Source organism: Hemitrygon akajei, chromosome 11, assembly GCF_048418815.1.
Source record: "Hemitrygon akajei chromosome 11, sHemAka1.3, whole genome shotgun sequence".
Classification (NCBI taxonomy): Eukaryota; Metazoa; Chordata; class Chondrichthyes; order Myliobatiformes; family Dasyatidae; genus Hemitrygon; species Hemitrygon akajei.
Genome location: NC_133134.1, coordinates 69,958,992 through 69,976,456, shown reverse-complemented (window position 1 = coordinate 69,976,456; position 17,465 = coordinate 69,958,992). Strand labels below are relative to the sequence as shown.

General features: G+C 42.6%; 1 protein-coding gene across 3 annotated transcripts in view; it reads right to left on the bottom strand.

The window, feature by feature from the left end:
- Window positions 1-4,022: 4,022 nt before the first annotated feature.
- grid2ipb (glutamate receptor, ionotropic, delta 2 (Grid2) interacting protein, b) overlaps window positions 4,023-17,465 on the bottom strand; it is a 241,121-nt gene continuing 227,678 nt past the window's right edge. For all 3 annotated transcript variants that reach the window (XM_073061062.1, XM_073061063.1, XM_073061064.1), the window contains one exon: window positions 4,023-9,151. In XM_073061062.1, coding sequence (XP_072917163.1) covers window positions 9,080-9,151 — 72 coding nt within the window. In that variant the 3' untranslated portion in view covers window positions 4,023-9,079. The remainder of the gene's footprint in view (window positions 9,152-17,465) is intronic.

Genomic DNA, 17,465 nt, shown 5'->3' with positions numbered 1-17,465 from the left:
CACCCTTTCAAGTGTAATGATATCCTTCCTACATCAGGGTGAGCAGAACTTTACAGAGTACTCTGAATATGGCTTCTTCAGGATAGATTTTGCATCTTATGTTAATACAGGAGCAATAATAAAAAAAAGTTTTAAAATGTTAATACAGGAACAACAGTACAATAGAACAATTTTATTTATTTATTTATTTAACTTATCCCATTGAGCTTGTTTATCTTCCTTTCCCAGAGCATTGGAGAGGGACAGGAACAGACAGGTTAGGGAAATGTTTAATTGGAGTAAGGGGAACTATGAGGCTATCAGGCAGGAACTTGGAAGCATAAATTGGTAACAGATGTTCTCAGGGAAACGTACAGAAGAGATGTGGCAAATGTTCAGGGGATACTTCCATGGGGGTCTGAGTAGGTACGTTCCAATGAGACATGGAAAGGATGGTAGGGTACAAGAACCGTGATGCACAAAGGCTATTGTAAATCTAGTCAAGAAAAAAAGAAGAGCTTACAAAACGTTCAAAAAACTAGGTAGTGATAGAAATCTAGAAGATTATAAGGCTAGCAGGAAGGAGCTTAAGAATGAAATTAGGAGAGCCAGAAGGGGCCATGAGAAGGCCTTGGTGGACAGGATTAAGGAAAATGCCAAGGCATTCTACAAGTATGTGAAGATCAAGAGGATAAGACTTTAGAGAATAGGACCAATCAAGTGTGGCAGTGAAAAAGTGTGTATGGAACCGAAGGAAATAGCAACGGTCCTTAAAGAATACTTTGTATCAGTATTCACTACGGAAAAGGATCTTGACTACTGTAGGGATAACTTGCAGTGGACTGAAAAGCTTGAGCATGTAGATATTAAGGAAGAGGATGTGCTGGAGCTTTTTGAAAGCATCAAGTTGGATAAGTCACTGGGACCGGATAGGATGTATCCCAGGCTACTGTGGGAAGCAAGGGAGGAGATTACTGAGCCTCTGGCAATGATCTTTGCATCATCAATTAGAGGATGGGAGGGGTTCCAGAGGATTGGAGGGTTGCGGATGTTGTTCCCTTATTCAAGGAAGGGAGTAGGGATAGCCCAGAAAATTATAGGCCAGTGAGTCTTACTTCAGTGGTTGGTAAGCTGATGTTGAAGATCCTGAGAGGCAGGATTTATGAACATTTTGAGAGGCATAATATGGTTAGGAATAGTCAGCATGGCTTTGTGAAAAGTAGGTCGTGCCTTACGAGCCTGATTGAATTTTTTGAGGATGTGACTTGTCACGTACCCCGTGACTGGGTTACCAAACCAGCAGAAATGGAATGATACGTTGGAGTCTGGTGGTACTGTAACTAAAAGTGTTTATTAGTAAACTAAGTAATACAGTACAATAAAATGCAAATATACATATAAAACAGGTTAGCAATGATATATACAGAAGTGTGGAAATATAAATCAAAACCAAGCTCTATCAAAGTATAGGGGTAAATGAATAGTCTTAAGATAATGCAGAGTTCAGTTTAGTTTGGGTAGAGGTAGTTGCTGTTGTGACATTGGAGAGAGAGAGTGAGTGAGAGGTGAGCAGTTGCAGCAGGCAAACCTTCCATTGTCTTCTTGTTCCGTTGTACTGTTGTGGTCACCGATTATGACCCCTCCGTTCCAAGCTAGACCGTTCTTCAGTGGTGAGCCTGTCACCCAGGCGAGGGTGGACACACACACAAGCCCCCACTGGTCTGCCTTCACACACTGTGAGCCTCTGATCGATTCCCCCGAATCGATCCTCCAAGCCCCCACCTTCCTGTGGATGCACAATGCTCTTTCAGTGTCCCATGGCGTGTCTGCCTGTGTCTCAGCAGACTCGTCTTTTATCTCCCCTGCCAGGGTACCAGCCATCCATCAACTGTCCATGTCCATCAAACTGGGCCACTCCCTCCTGTCTCAGCAAGGATGTTAACGAGCAAAGAGGAGTGTCCTTGTAGCAAAGGTAAATAATCAGTGAAGAAGCCAAAATACTAAATTATGTGTGTGTCTCTCTCTCATCTGTGTAGGATGCCTTCCCCCCCCCCCCACTTTTTCTTCTCTCTCTCTCATTAGCAGCACAAAAAGTGTCCAAAAGCCAGTCATTAGCAAATGTCTCCCGACATTTTAAAAGTGGTTGTCCACAGAAAATATGAACCCTAGGGGTACCTAACAGACTAAGCACATTGATGAAGGTAGAACAGTAGATGTAGTGTATATGGATTTCAGCAAGGCATTTGACAAGGTACCCCATGCAAGACTTATTGAGAAAGTAAGAAGGCATCAGATCCAAGGGGACACTGCTTTGAGGATCCAGAACTGGCTTGCCCACAGAAGGCAAAGAGTGGTTGTAGATGGGTCATATTCTGCATGGGGGCCGGTGACCAGTGGTGTGCATCAGGGATCTGATCTGGGACCCCTGTTCTTTGTGATTTTTATAAATACCTGGATGAGGAAGTGGATGGATGCGTTAGTAAATTTGTTGATGACACAAAGGTTGGGGGTGTTGTGGATAGTGTGGAGGGCTGTCAGAGGTTATAATGGGACATTGATAGGATGCAAAACTGGGCTGAGAAGTGGCAGATGGAGTTCAACCCTGTTAAGTGTGAGGTGGTTCATTTTGGTAGGTCAAATATGATGGCAGAATATAGCATTAATGGTAAGACTCTTGGCAGTGTGGAGGATCAGAGGGATCTTGGGGTCCAAGTCCATAGGGCACTCAAAGCAGCTACGCAGATTGACGCTGTGGTTAAGAAGGCATATGGTGCATTGGCCTTCATCAATCATGGGATTGAGTTTAAGAGCCGAGAGGTAATGTTGCAGCTATATAGGACCCTGGTCAGACCCCACTTGGAGTATTGTGTTCAATTCTGGTCACCTCACTACAGGAATGATGTGGAAACCAAAGAAAGAGTGCAGAGATTTACAAGGATTTTGCCTGGATTGGGGAGCATGTCGAATGAGAATAGGTTGAGTGAACTTGGCCTTTTCTCCTTGGAGCGACGGAGGATGAGAGGTGACCTTATAGAGTATAAGGTAATGAGAGGCATTGATCATGTGCATAGTCAGAGGCTTTTTCCCCAGGGCTGAAATGGCTAGCACGAGAAGGCATAGTTTTAAGGTGCTTGGAAGTAGGTACAGAGGAGGTGTCGGGGGTAAGTTTTTTACTCAGAGAGTGGTGTGTGCGTGGAATGGGCTGTTGGCGACAGTGGTGGAGGCAGAAACGATAGGGTCTTTTAAGAGTCTCCTGGATGGCTACATGGAGCTTAGAAAAATAGAGGGCTAAGGTAGGGACATGTTCGGCACAGCTTTGTGGGCTGAAGGGCCTGTATTGTGGTGTAGGTTTTCTATGTTTCTAAGATTACAGTTGATTCTACATGCCTCTTAACACCATTGGTTGACAAAATCTATCATTCTTGTATTTAAACTCAGTAACTGAAGAACTATCAATGTGGTTTGAACAGTGGAACAGAAGCAATATGAACAGGCCATGTGTCCCTCTCAGTCACAAATTCCAGTACCAGTTTCCTGTAATTGTGCTTCCTGATTCATTCCAGAAAACTTTGATCAAAATTATAGATTAGGACCCTTGGATTGTGAATTTTAGAGACTCCCCATGTTATTTTTTCTCTTAGTTTATTGGATTGCATTTCTGTGCTCTGTCAGATCCTACTTGATCTGGGTTAAAGTGCTGTTTATTGGGTGACTGCTGCTATAGAACAAGTAGCAACCTACTGTTGGTACTACCTCTGTAATATAATGGGGAGAAATTTTGCTTCCAACAAAAACTCCAGCTCCATATTGGAAAGGAACTCATCTCGGGAGCACTCAATGATGAGAGAAAAAAAATCTTGTGATGAAGGAAGGGGTAACAAATAAGGTTAGGAGGAAGACAATTTCAATGGCTGACAAAAAATCAAAAAGCTGAGATTCAGCTTTTGTTTGAAGCACCAGGTCGTGATGTTGAAGGTGTCAGTAGATTTCAGTATTAATTCCAAAGACAGATAGAGGATTCCGACTAACTTTTATTGCCAATTTTAATTACTGAGACATATACAATACAATGTGAAAAATAAGTGTGAGCCCAGTCTCCAGCAGCAACAGTTTTATAACATATTTATTCTGTAATCACAGACCTGATGGTCGGCAGGGTTCCAGGGAATCACCGAGTGGTTTGCCCAGATCTAATCAGAACATGGTTGCCCAAGGACAGTTCATCAACTTCACCCTTTTGCCACCATACCGAGGCTTCACATTCCCCAGGTGGGGCAATTTACTCTCCATCCAGTGATGCACAATGTGATGCAATATTTAAAATACAGAACATTATTTGTCACTGCAGAAGAAATGAAGCAAGGGCTTGAATACAATGCTGTCTTTATTAGCTTGCCAAAACTCTGTCAAATATCCCATAGCACGTGAGATGTGGAAGCTAAAATGAAACAGCAAATGGTGCGCAGTGCATTTGGGTTTAGAGGTTGCCCTTGCCTGGAAAAGTGTAGGGTTTGACTCCTCATGTTCACCTTGCATGTGCTTCAGGGATCTATTCATGATGATTCATCAATGTATATTTGGAAGCACAATGCCTCCATACAAAGCACTGTATATACCCCTGCTGTAGGCCATAGGTTGAAGGTCTGAGCTGTGCCAACTTAATGAACTTGATGGTAAGGTTAAGCAGATACATCACCCAGCCAATACCCTATAACATATGCTGGACAGTGGAAGCACATGGGCACCAGGCATGAATAGAATGAAAAGCCTCAATTACAGTACAATTGAAGTATGGTTGCCAGGATGAGGTTGTTGCTTGTGGAACAGTTTCCAGCATCTTCATGAGAAGATCATGACAGAAGAAAGGTTTGTTTAATTTAACTAAGATGTATTTGCATTGAAAATTTTAAGTACAAATATCATAATGGCCCATGTTGTGACCCTGTCTTGGAGTCCTTGCAATAGTCTAACAGGTGATGTGGTTTACAGACCAGACTCCATCCAGGTGGAATGCCACTTCAATGTGACCAGAGTATGTAATGACAGGGGAGACTGCTCTTGACAGAAGCTGACACCCACCAGCGTGGGGCACTTCTTTTCTGTGGATCGACACTGTGGGGTATAGCTTTGGGGCAGAACTCAGACCCAGTGCAATTCAGAGGGTTTTGATCTTCATGCATGTTTCACAACAGATCAGGACAATGAATCACTCATTGAAAAGACAGGGTGGATCTTACATAAAAAGTAAGCAGGTTGGGTTAAAACAAGCTGTTGATCCAATAAAAGATTGTGTGCCACCATCTGAGGGACCATGGCCAAAGACTTCATGTGTGCCAAGTGTCAACAGGACTGGATACATAACCATTAAGCACATTGATCCAATCAATGAGGCACTTCAAACTGGGCAAACAAGAGAACTCCAAAGTATTAAGTAAGATTAAAGGTAAATAGAGATTACATTATTTGAATAAATAGTACTTTTAGTCACAAAGCTCACAGGAAACAACTCACCATTTTAAATGTAATTTTATCTTTCTACCTCTCCTGGTATCTTGATACCTACATAGCAAGTCTCCCTAAGGCTTCCTGGGATTACAAAGTTCTCTGTAGTTTTTCAGGAAGAAAGCATAGATTACTGAGTAACTACTGTAAATACAATAAGGCCAAACACCTACCATAAGAGCAAATTTTCAGCCAACCCTTAAGAAGTAACCTTTTCCAATTTATCCATTATTGTTCCAGGTACAGTTACATGTTGATGTCATGTCAGAATAAGAAAAAGATTTAGAAAGTGAGTGGTTGTGGAATCAAGATTTTCCAAGGAGTGAACATCCAATGAAGTTTAATAATCTGAGTAACTAGTAAATCTACTAGTAATAATAATAATAATAATAATAATAATAATAATAATAATAATAATAATAATAATAATAATGATAATAATAATGTTTTGAAGTAACAGGGACTGTTAATACTGGCATTGCAATAGATACATTTACACAAATTTTCAAAGGCCCTTCACAGAAGTATCTCTAATTAATAAAAGTCAGAATAAACATTGCTAGCTGGCATTTCATAAAGACTGTGAGAGAAGGGATAGCTAATTATCATTGGAGAGGGAGTGTAGTGGTGTTCCTAAAGGATCAATGTGGGACCTCAGCTGTTCTCAGCTTTTAATGCTCTACACCCTTGGATCAGGAACATAATTTCTAGATTTACATGCGATACAAATTGGAGGGATAATTATTATCTAGGAGGACAGTGATAAGGAGAAAGAGCAAATGAAGTTTAATACATAAAAATGTAAGGTAGTGCATTCTGGTAGAAAGAAGAGAGTCCCTTATAACAAAGGATTATAACCGATCTCAAAGCACAAAGGGACCAGAAAGTACTAATGCACCAGTCACTAAAGGTCATGCTACAGGTTAGCAAAGCCATAAGTAAAAAAAACAAGGTATACCATGTATAGTTCAAGTTACCATATGGTAACGCAGAGGTGGAGAGTGTGCAGAAGGATTTACAGGAAACAATACCAGAAAGCCTGGTGTATATGTATAAGGATGAACAGACTGGATCTCACTTCTCTTGAATATAATTACGTAGTGATAACCCAGTAGAGATCTTTAGAATGGTGAAAGCCCTTGACAAAAAGAATATTTGCACTTGTGAGGAAGAGCAGAAATAGAGGCCTAAATAATTCACTATTGCCCAAGGAATTCAGAAGAACCTCTTACTCCAAAGTATTGGTGAGAATATGAAACTTAGTCCCGCAGGTATCTGTTAAAGCAAATAATGTAGATACGTTGAAGGGGAGTCTGGGCAGGCTGTATGGCAAAAGGGTATTGAAAGTTAAGCTAATTGAGGTAGGCGAGGTAAGACAGGAAGCATGCTTGGACCATAAATGCTAGTAAGGACTGGCTGTGCCAAATGGACTGTTTCAATATTATGTATCCTATGTAATTCCTCACACAGTAGGAGACATAGCAATGATGTTAACTAAAATATATTGGGATGAATTCTGAGAGAGCTTGGTGTTACAAATGTCCATATTACCTCACAAGTGTCAGGAAAGCAGACTGCAGATTACAGCTTGAGTATTAGTAACTGATAGACTCCTCTACATCTTAGTTGCTTTTAAGCTGGGCAGTCCTTCTGCTAGTTCCAGAATCATGTCCCAATTTCCCATTATTCAATTCCAGAAGCAAGAACATTGATTGTTGATAGACTGATCACAGATAGCATCACCACCTCAGTTTGAGCAAATAGGACTAGATGTTTCAACCCCATTAATAAGCAGATCCTAACTCAGGTCATAGCATAGAGATCTTGAGGTGGGGTTTGGTGGGCGGCAGATGTTTCCCAGGGGTCATCAGGTGGACACATCCTACCTTCTTAGATGTATCGTCAATTTAGCCCACTACATCTCCAGGGGACTCAACAGTGGGACCTGGTGTCCCAGGTGCACCCCCTTCACATCTGGCCACCCATGGGCCATTTTAGGGCCCAGCTGTTGTCACTCCTCTTCATCCATAACCAGTGGCTGCTTCGCTTGGCTACCTCTGAGAGTTCTTTTATAGCTTGTTGCTGGCCCTGGCCTTGGATCCCCAATCCCTTTGGCATCTGACCATAGAAGTAGCCACAAATCCTCTGTGCCAACCTCTACTGGGAAAACCTGCACCGTCCATCCACGCTGCTTCGCCTCTGTGGCCAGCTCAGCATATCTAACATGTTTCCACTCATACACCTCGCAGACTGCATCTTCCCAGAGCACTGTGAGCTCTGAGATTACTACAGCCTTCAGACTGCTGGACCACAAGACCTAGTCTGGTCTGAGAGTGGCAGTGGCTATCTGCAGGGGAAATATTAGCCTCTTGTCAAGGTCAACAGCCATGTTCCAGGCATGAGCAGGCTCCAGTATACCTGACATCAACTGAGTCACTGAGGGTGGCACTGTCTGTCCTTGCTGGGCAAAGGGGATGGTGGGTCTTCCAGTCATGTGGGGCTTAGAGTGGTTATTCAACCTTTGCTTCTCCACAATGCATGCCAAACATCTGAGGACCTGGTTGTGCCTCCATGTGTATCAGACAATATCTGAGTAGGATGGTGATTGAGAAAAGGAACTATAACTGAATAATTTCATCCCAGTCTTGAAGCTCTATATGTAATCTCCTAACTACTGTTAACATTTTACCAAATTATTCAATGCAGGGTGGCAGGAAAGTCTTACTACCTGGACTATCTAGACCTGTCACATCTGGAGAAGGGCTTTGAGCCACATGCCCAAAAATCAAATCACAGACATTTCAGTATTAAAAGCAGATATTTTTGCTCATCATACAACTACTAGGATGATGATATGAAGAAGATGAGCTTCAGCTTCTCTTCATCTGGCAATAGTTGGGTTCCTGTCTCCACACACTCAGGACTGAATCCTTTGCATTACCCACCTGTCCACGTGGAGTCACTAATCTTTGCCCATCAGCTCCAAATTCAACCATGCGCACAAATGCTGCAATTTCTACCTGGACTTGTCTGTTCAAACAATTACCAAGACTGACATCAGATGCTTAGGTGCTGGCTCTGGTTTCCATTTCATTGGTTATTTAGGATGGGGGATGTGAGAGTTACTATCAACCAAAGGTAACAAGAGGTACTGGAGGAACTTCTGAATTTGGGGTCATTGAAAGAGTGAAGTGAACATAAAGTAAGGAGAACAGGGAAGGAAATAACAGTATTGCACTGCTCCTTGGTTGTGTGATCAGGTTTATCAAAGGAAACTGCTAATAAAACTCTCATTGAGGAAATATCATTAACTTCTCCGCAGTCAATTTTAGGATCTGCTTTTACTTAAGTATCAAACATATTCCTAATATACAAGTTGGGGGCAGCCATGTGGCAGGCATTAGATGTGCATTGAATCCAGCAAGCTCTGATAGTGGGCCGTTGCCTGGTTGATTTTGGTGATGCAGCTTCCAAATGGACATTCCTTTATTGAATGCTGTCATTACACACAGAGATTCCATTACTGGGCCTGTCCATCATCTTACTTCATCAAACTGTTTGGAAAATCTGTGCTGGGACTGCAGAAGCATTGTTCAGGTCACCAGGCAAGCGGGGAAACCACCTTCAGGTTCTGCAGGTTTGCAGAAGCCCGTGTTTCATTGTACGCCCTCTGTAATGGACAAAGCATCAGAAGGGTTAGCCAAACATCATGGCTCTATCACAGTGACACATCTTTTATTTCACTTGACTTGGAACAGAAACAACTACAAACACATTCCTTATGTTAGCTGGAGCAGGCTGCTATAATCGCTTTGTCACCCAGCTGTTATGAACTACAGTTTTGCATTAATAGGATTAAGCTTTGCTGTAGATAACTGATTTGCAATGTTAAACCCTGCATGGTTAACTGTACTTGGTGTTATATTCAGTCAATTTCAAACATTTGGGTATGCCCAACCTACAGAATACATCTATAGACAAATTCCTACAAAGGGACTAAATCCAATTTTCTACTTCATTAACCAAAACTAATTAATTAGGTTCAACTCTTGTCCATAAGACCATAAGACAAAAGAGCAGAAGTCGCCCATTCGGCCCATCGAGTCTGCTCCGCCATTTCATCATGAGCTGATCCAATCTCCCCTTTAGTCCCATTCCCCCACCTTCTCACCATAACCTTTGATGCCCTGACTACTCAGATACCTATCACTCTCTGCCTTAAATACACCCAATGACTTGGCCTCCACTGCCGCTCATGGCAACAAATTCCATAGATTCACCACCCTCTGGCTAAAAATTTTTTTTCGCATCTCTGTTCTGAATGGGTGCCCTGCAATCAAGTCATGTCCTCTCGTACGAGACTCCCCCACCATGGGAAGCAACTTTGCCACATCCACTCTGTCTATGCCTTTCAACTTTCAAAATGTTTCTATGAGGTCCCCCCTCATTTTTCTAAACTCCAAGGAGTACAGTCCAAGAGCGGTCAAACGTTCCTCACATGTTAACCCTCTCATTCCCAGAATCATTCTAGTGAGTCTTCTCTGAACCCTCTCCAATGTCAGCACATCCTTTCTTGAATAAGGAGCCCAAAACTGCACACATTGTTCCAAGTGAGGTCTTACCAGTGCCTTATAGAGCCTCAACATCACATCCCTGCTCCTATACTCTATTCCTCTAGAAATAAATGCCAACATTGCATTCGCCTTCTTCACCACCAACTCAACCTGGAGGTTAACCTTAAGGGTATCCTGCACGAGGACTCCCAAGTCCCATTGCATCTCAGAACTTTGAATTCTCTCCCCATTTAAATAATAGTCTGCCGTTTATTTCTTCTACCAAAGTGCATGACCGTACACTTTCCGACATTGTAATTCATTTGCCACTTCTTTGCCCATTCCCCCGATCTATCCAAATCTCTCTGCAGACTCTCTGTTTCCTCAGCACTACCGGCTCCTCCACCTATCTTTGTATCATCAGCAAACTTAGCCACAAAGTCGTCTATTCCATAATCCAAATCGTTGATATACAACGTAAAAAGAAGCGGCCCCAACACGGACCCCTGTGGAAAACCACTGGTAACCGGCAGCCAACCAGAATAGGATCCCTTTATTCCCACTCTCTGTTTCCTGCCAATCAACCAACGCTCTATCCATGTATGTAACTTTCCCATAATTCCATGGGCTCTTATCTTGTTTAGCAGCCTCATGTGCAGCACCTTGTCAAAGGCCTTCTGAAAATCCAAATACACAACATCCACTGCATCTCCTTTGTCTAGTGTACTTGTAATTTCCTCAAAAAATTGCACTAGGTTTGTCAGGCAGGATTTTCCTTTAAGGAAACCATACTGAGTTCTGCCTATCTTGTCATATGCCTCCAGGTAATCCATAACCTCATCCTTGACAATCGACTCCAACAACTTCCCAACCACCGATGTCAAGCTAACAGGTCTATAATTTCCTTTTTGCTTCCTTGCCCCCTTCTTAATAGTGGAGTGACATTTGCAATCTTCCAGTCCTCCGGAACCAGGTCAGAATCTATCGACTTTTGAAAGATCATTGCTAATGCCTCCGCAATCTCCACTGCTACTTCCTTCAGAACACGAGGGTGTTCAGAACATGAATCTGGTCCAGGAGATTTATCTACCCTTAGACTATTCAGCTACCTGAGTACTTTCTCTGTCATAATTGTGACTGCGCATATTTCTCTTCCCTGGCACCCTTGAATGTCCGGTATATTGCTGATGTCTTCCTCAGTGAAGACTGATGCCAAATACTCGTTCAGTTCCTCCACCATCTCCTTATGTCCCATTACATTTTCTCCAGCATCATTTTCTATTTGTCCTATATCTACTCTCATCTGTCTTTTACTCTTTATATACTTGAAAAAGCTTTCAGTATCCTCTTTGATATTATTTGCTAGCTTCCTTTCATAGTTCATCTTTTCCCTCTTAATGACCTTCTTAGTTTCCTTTTGTAAGGAACATTGACTATAGGAGTTGGGATGTAATGTTAAAATTGTACAAGGCATTGGTAAGGCTGAATTTGGAGTATTATGTACAGTTCTGGTCACCAAATTATAGGAAAGATATCAACAAAATAGAGAGAGTACAGAGAAGATATAATAGAATGTTACCTGGGTTTCAGCACCCAAGTTACAGAGAAAGGTTGAACAAGTTCAGTCTTTATTCTTTGGAGTGTAGAAGGTTGAGGGGGGACTTGATAGAGGTATTTAAAATTATGAGGGGGATAGATAGAGTTGACATTGATAGGCTTTTCCCATTGAGAGAAGGGGAGATTCAAACAAGAGGACATGAGTTGAGAGTTAGGGGGCAAAAGTTTAAGGGTAACACGAGGGGGAATTTCTTTACTTAGAGAGTGGTAGCTGTGTGGAACAAGTTTCCAGTAGAAGTGGTAGAGGCAGGTTCGGTATTGTCATTTAAAGTAAAATTGGATAGGTATATAGACAGGAAAGGAATGGAGGGTTATGGGCTGAGTGCAGGTCGGTGGGACTAGGTGAAAGTAAGCGTTCGGCACAGACTAGAAGGGCCGAGATGGCCTGTTTCTGTGCTGTAATTGTTATATGGTTATATGATTATACGGTAAGCTTTTAAAAACTTCCCAATCCTCTGTCTTCCCACTAATTTTTGCTTCCTTGTATGCCCTCTGCTTTGCTTTTACTTTGGCTTTGACTTCTCTTGTCAGCCACGATTGCATCCTTTTTCCATTCGAAAATTTCTTCTTTGGAATATATCTGTCTTGCACATTCCTCACTTCTCACATAAACTCCAGCCACTGCTGCTCTGCCGTCCTTCCCGCTAGTGTCCCTTTCCAGTCAACCTTGGAACCAGTTCCTCTCTCATGCCACTGTAATTTCCTTTACTCCACTGAAATACCAACAAATCAGATTTCGGCTTCTCTTTCTCAAATTTCACAGTGAACTCAATCATGTTGTGATCACTGCCTCCTAAGGGTTCCTTCACTTCCATCTCTCTAATCACCCCTGGTTCATTACACAATACCCAATCCAGTACAGCCGATCCCCTAGTGGGCTCAACAACGAGCTATTCTAAAAAGCCATCTCGTTGACATTCTACAAATTCTCTCTCTTGAGATCCAGTGCCAACCTGATTTTCGCAATCCACTCGCATGTTAAAATCCCCTACAATTATCATAACACTGCCCTTCTGGCAAGCATTTTCTACTTCCTGTTGTAATTTGTAGTCCACATCACTGAAGCTGTTTGGAGGCCTGTATATAATTGCCATCAGGTCCTTTTACCCCTGCGATTTCTTAGCTCAACCCATAAAGATTCTGTACCTTCCGATCCTATGTCAACTCTTTCTAATGATTTAACATAATTTCTTACCATTAAAGCCACGCCATCCCCTCTACCTACCTGCCTATCCTTCCGATACACCGTGTATCCTTGGACATTCAGCTCCCAGACACATGCATCCTTTAGCCACGTCTCAGTGATGGCCACAATATCATACCTGCCAATCTGTAACTGTACAACAAGATCATCCACCTTATTCCTTATGCTGCGTGCATTTAAGTATAACACCTTAAGTCCAGTATTTGGTACTTTTAGCATTGATTGCACTGCAACTCATCCTAATGGCTGCAAATTTGCTCCATCACCTGCCTGTCCTTCCTGACATCCTTACTGCTCACTACCTTAGATCTATTTCTGTTTTCCCTCTCCTCCGCTTCATCATTCCGGTTCCCACCCCCCTGCCAAATTAGTTTAAACCCTCCCTAACAGCTCTCTTAAACCTTCCTGCCAGGATATTGGTCCCCCTAGGATTCAAGTGTAACCTGTCCTTTTTGTACAGTTCACACCTGCCCCAAAAGAGGTCCCAATGATCCAGAAACTTGAATCCCTGGTCCCTGCTCCAATCCCTCAGCCACACATTTATCCTCCACCTCATTCCATTCCTACTCTCACTGTCATGTGGCACAGGCAGTAATCCCGAGATTACTACCTTTGCGGTCCTTCTTCTCAACTGCCTTCCTAACTCCCTATATTCTCCTTTCAGGACCTCTTCCCTTTTCCTACCTATGTCATTGGTACCTATATGTACCACAACCTCTGGCTCCTCACCCTTCCACTTCAGGATATTTTGGACGTGATCAGAAACATCCCGGACCCTGGCACCAGGGAGGCAAACTACCATTCGGGTCTCCTGACTGCGTCCACAGAATCACCTATCTGACCCCCTAACTATCAAGTCCCCTATTACTACTGCCTTCCTCTCCCTCTCCAGAGGCACGGCCACTGTTGCTTCCCCCAGGTAGGCTGTTTCCCCCCAACAGTACTCAAACAGGAGTACTTATTGTCAAGGGGTACAGCCACTGGGGTACTCTCTAGTACCTGACTCTTCCCCTTCCCCCTCCTAACCGTGACCCACCTGTCTGCCTCCCGTGGTCCTGGTGTGACCACCTGCCTGTAACTCCTATCAACTCCTCACTCTCCCTGACCAGGCGAAGCTCATCGAGCTGCAGCTCCAGTTCCCTAACACAGTCCCTTAGGAGCTGCAGCTTGGCGCACCTGGCGCAGATGTGGACATCCGGGAGGCTCGGAGACCCCAGGACCTCCCACATCTGACACCGAGAACAACAAGCTGCCCTCACACTCATACTTCCCCTTTCCTCAAATAACAGGAAAAACTGAAACCTAAACCTACCTTGCTTTGCCAGCTTCCACCTAAGCCCGTTGAGCCAAAGCCCTTAAGCCTTCACTCTGCTCCTGGCTCACTCCTCTGCCTGCAAACGACACTGCCCGCTGTTTAAGGCTGTGTCCTTTTTAAATCTTCTCCGCTTCATTGCCTGACATCACACGCCTGCGCAGTCCCGCCTCTCTTAACTCCAATGAGAATAAGAAAAAATGAAAATTGCTCCCGCTGCGCTCCTGTTCTGATCCTCCAACTTCCCTCTCCAAATGAAACCCGATTTAGAATTTCTGCCTTGGGGGTTCCTGATAGATTTCAGAATAAGCCACTGGTAATTTAACTTAACCAGATAACACACATTCAGTGATTCACGAACAGCTTTGTCCCCTCTGCCATCCAATTTCTAAATGGATATTGAACCCATGAACAAACTGTTTTACTTATATCTCTTTTTTCTCTTTTTATGCAACTTATTTTAACTAATTATTTAATATACACATATATATTGACTGTAATTCAGTTATTTTTTTGTATCATTGTACCACTTTCTGCAATCTTCTTACTCTGACTTCTCAACTTTTTTTTTACAGCCCTGCATCACTTGGATTTCCAGCATCTGCAGATTTTTCTCATGCAAAGATAAGGTCACAGTTTTTCTTTCCACAGCACGGGGAAGTCTAAAACTACAGGGTATAGTTTTAAGGTGAAAGAAGTAAGATTTAAAGGGGATCTGAGGGTCAACTTGTTAATGATGAGTTTATGGAACAAGCTGCCTGAGGAAGCAGCAGAGACAGTTACAATTACAATGTTTAAATGTTTAGACAAGTACATGGATAGGAATGATATACAGGGATATAGATCAAATGTGGGCATCTGGGTGGGACTAGCTCAGTTAGATATCTAGCTGGCATAGCAAGTTGGTCTGACGGGCCTGTTTTGTGCTGTATAAGGAGAAGGACACTAGTGTGAATGGACTCCTCTTTCACCAGAGTCTGTACTTATTAGCCAAGCTGAAAATGAAATTCAAGGCAGCAATCACTGCATGAAACAATCTGTGTGTTCAGCGCCCGCCCCCCCCCCCGATTCATTGGTGATGACCTCATTACAGTTATCAGCAGTCTCTCTGACTCCATCTCTAAACCATTTATCTTGAGGAGCAAATGATAATCTTTACTGCTTATTCCATTGCTATAATCTATATAGCAATAATCACATTCTACTTCCCAGCTATAATCACATTATTTTGCTGATGTTATCTTAATATGAATCATATTCTCCTTGGAATTTCACAGCCGTCTTGGAGAAATATTCCACCTACAGGCAGTCCCTGGGTTACGAACGAGTTCCGTTCCTGAGTCTATCTTTAAGTCGGATTTGTATGTAAGTCGGAACAGGTACATCCGGTATTATTCAGTGTCAGTTAGTCAAACGTTTGTCTTAGTATATAGTATATATTTTACCTTTCTATGCATATAAAACACTAAAGAAATATATGTATTTCAATAATTAAACCTGCGTTGCTTAGTAATAATTGTAGCTTTCATCGGGACAGGGCCTTTCACATGCTCCATTATTCTCACTTTATCCTTTAAAATTGTTCTGATCATTGACTAACTGTAGCCTAATGCTTTTCCAATGACTGATGGCGTTTCACCTCTTTCCGATCGCTTTATTATTTCCACTTTATTTTTAATTGCAATCGTTTTCCATCAACGAAACAGAAAACTGCAGATTCAGCAGCAGCCGCGGGCAGCAGGTTCTCTGCTCCCCCGGGTCCTAAAGTCCACCGCACTGAGACAGGTTAAATGGGACAAGTAGGGGCGGTGCTGACTGGGAAATTGGGGTCAGGCTGAATCTTGCTAAGAAATATTTAAGCCAGATACAAAGCTACACACTCAACACAGTGTTAACGGTAACAACTTAAAATGGCGGACGGCGTCATGGTCCGACTTAAAAAATGGCAGACGGCGTTCTGCTCCCTCCATTCGTAAGTACAAGTCATTCATAAGTCGGACGTTCGTAACTCCGGGGCTGCCTGTATTTGCACAACTATCCTATCTCTATCTTGAATATTCCCAGTAACACCAGTTGGCAGAACTCAACTAAATGTTTTTTCTAGATTCCATCATCTAGAACTATGATTCTCAACAAAGGTGGTTAGGGGAAATAGAAGGCATTGGGGGGAGGATTCAAGTTTCTTGGGGGGGGGGTGGAGTGGTAAGCAGCACCCTAACTTGAGGCACAAGAATTGACCGACCATTAGAACAGGTTTTTCCAAAAAAGGATGAGGCGCTGGAACACAGGAAGAACCATAGTCCTGCAGGCGGTGAGCACACGTCGTCACAACATGCCTGAAACTCATCCCACTTTACCAGCCAAACAGACGTTTGCATAAATTAGCAACCAGGGTGTCTAATAGTTCCTCTTGATTCATGGTATGGAATGCGTTCATGCAATTTAACAGTTGATAAGTCAAGTACGTACTCTCAACTTTCTTTACAGATCTACGGAAAACAGTCCATGCAGCGATACAGTGCTGGCTGGAACCAAATGGTGAAATAGAGCCAATCAGTGAAACTGCCGACCCCAAGGATTCCTCTTGAAATGTTCAAAGTGACCTCGGCTTCCTATGTGCAGTCAAGAACCATCTTTGGATATGATGAGACCTTACGTGATTGATCAGTCTTCAATAGTATAAAGGTATCTTGCCAAACACCAGCTCTATCCTGACTAACTTTCAGATTCCAGTCTGAATCCCTGTCAACATAATTTTTGCTATTTTCATCTTTGTCAGTTCCTTTGTGCGCTGCTACAATCGTTCCATCTGTGTCAACTCACTGCTATCGTCAACATCTGACAGGCATTCCCAGTTTGTGTTAATTTTTTATTTTAATTTAGCCCTGTTAATGAAGGATTAATACAAACGGCACAATCTCTATGAGTCTGAAGGCAGTGACATTCAAAGCTAATCTGCTAAGAAACAGAAACTACAGAAAATGCATTAATACAATGTTACATACCTGGAGTAAAGTTTTATTCCACTCCCATCAGATCAGCGATGCCCCAGCATCTTATTTTAATACTGTACTGTCTAATGAAGCCATGAAACTATGAATATTGCAGAAACACTTAGGTAAAAGACACCCTGAAAAGGTTTCTTATGGTATTACTCAGTTCTAGAAGATGAAAGAAGCATTTGAAAAGTGTTCTCATTTGAGTTATTTCCCAAGAAAGCTAAAAATGACCTTGATAGTGATCTCATTGCTTCTTATAGCAAAGTGTGGAAAATCTCATATAATTGGTGTATCAGAAG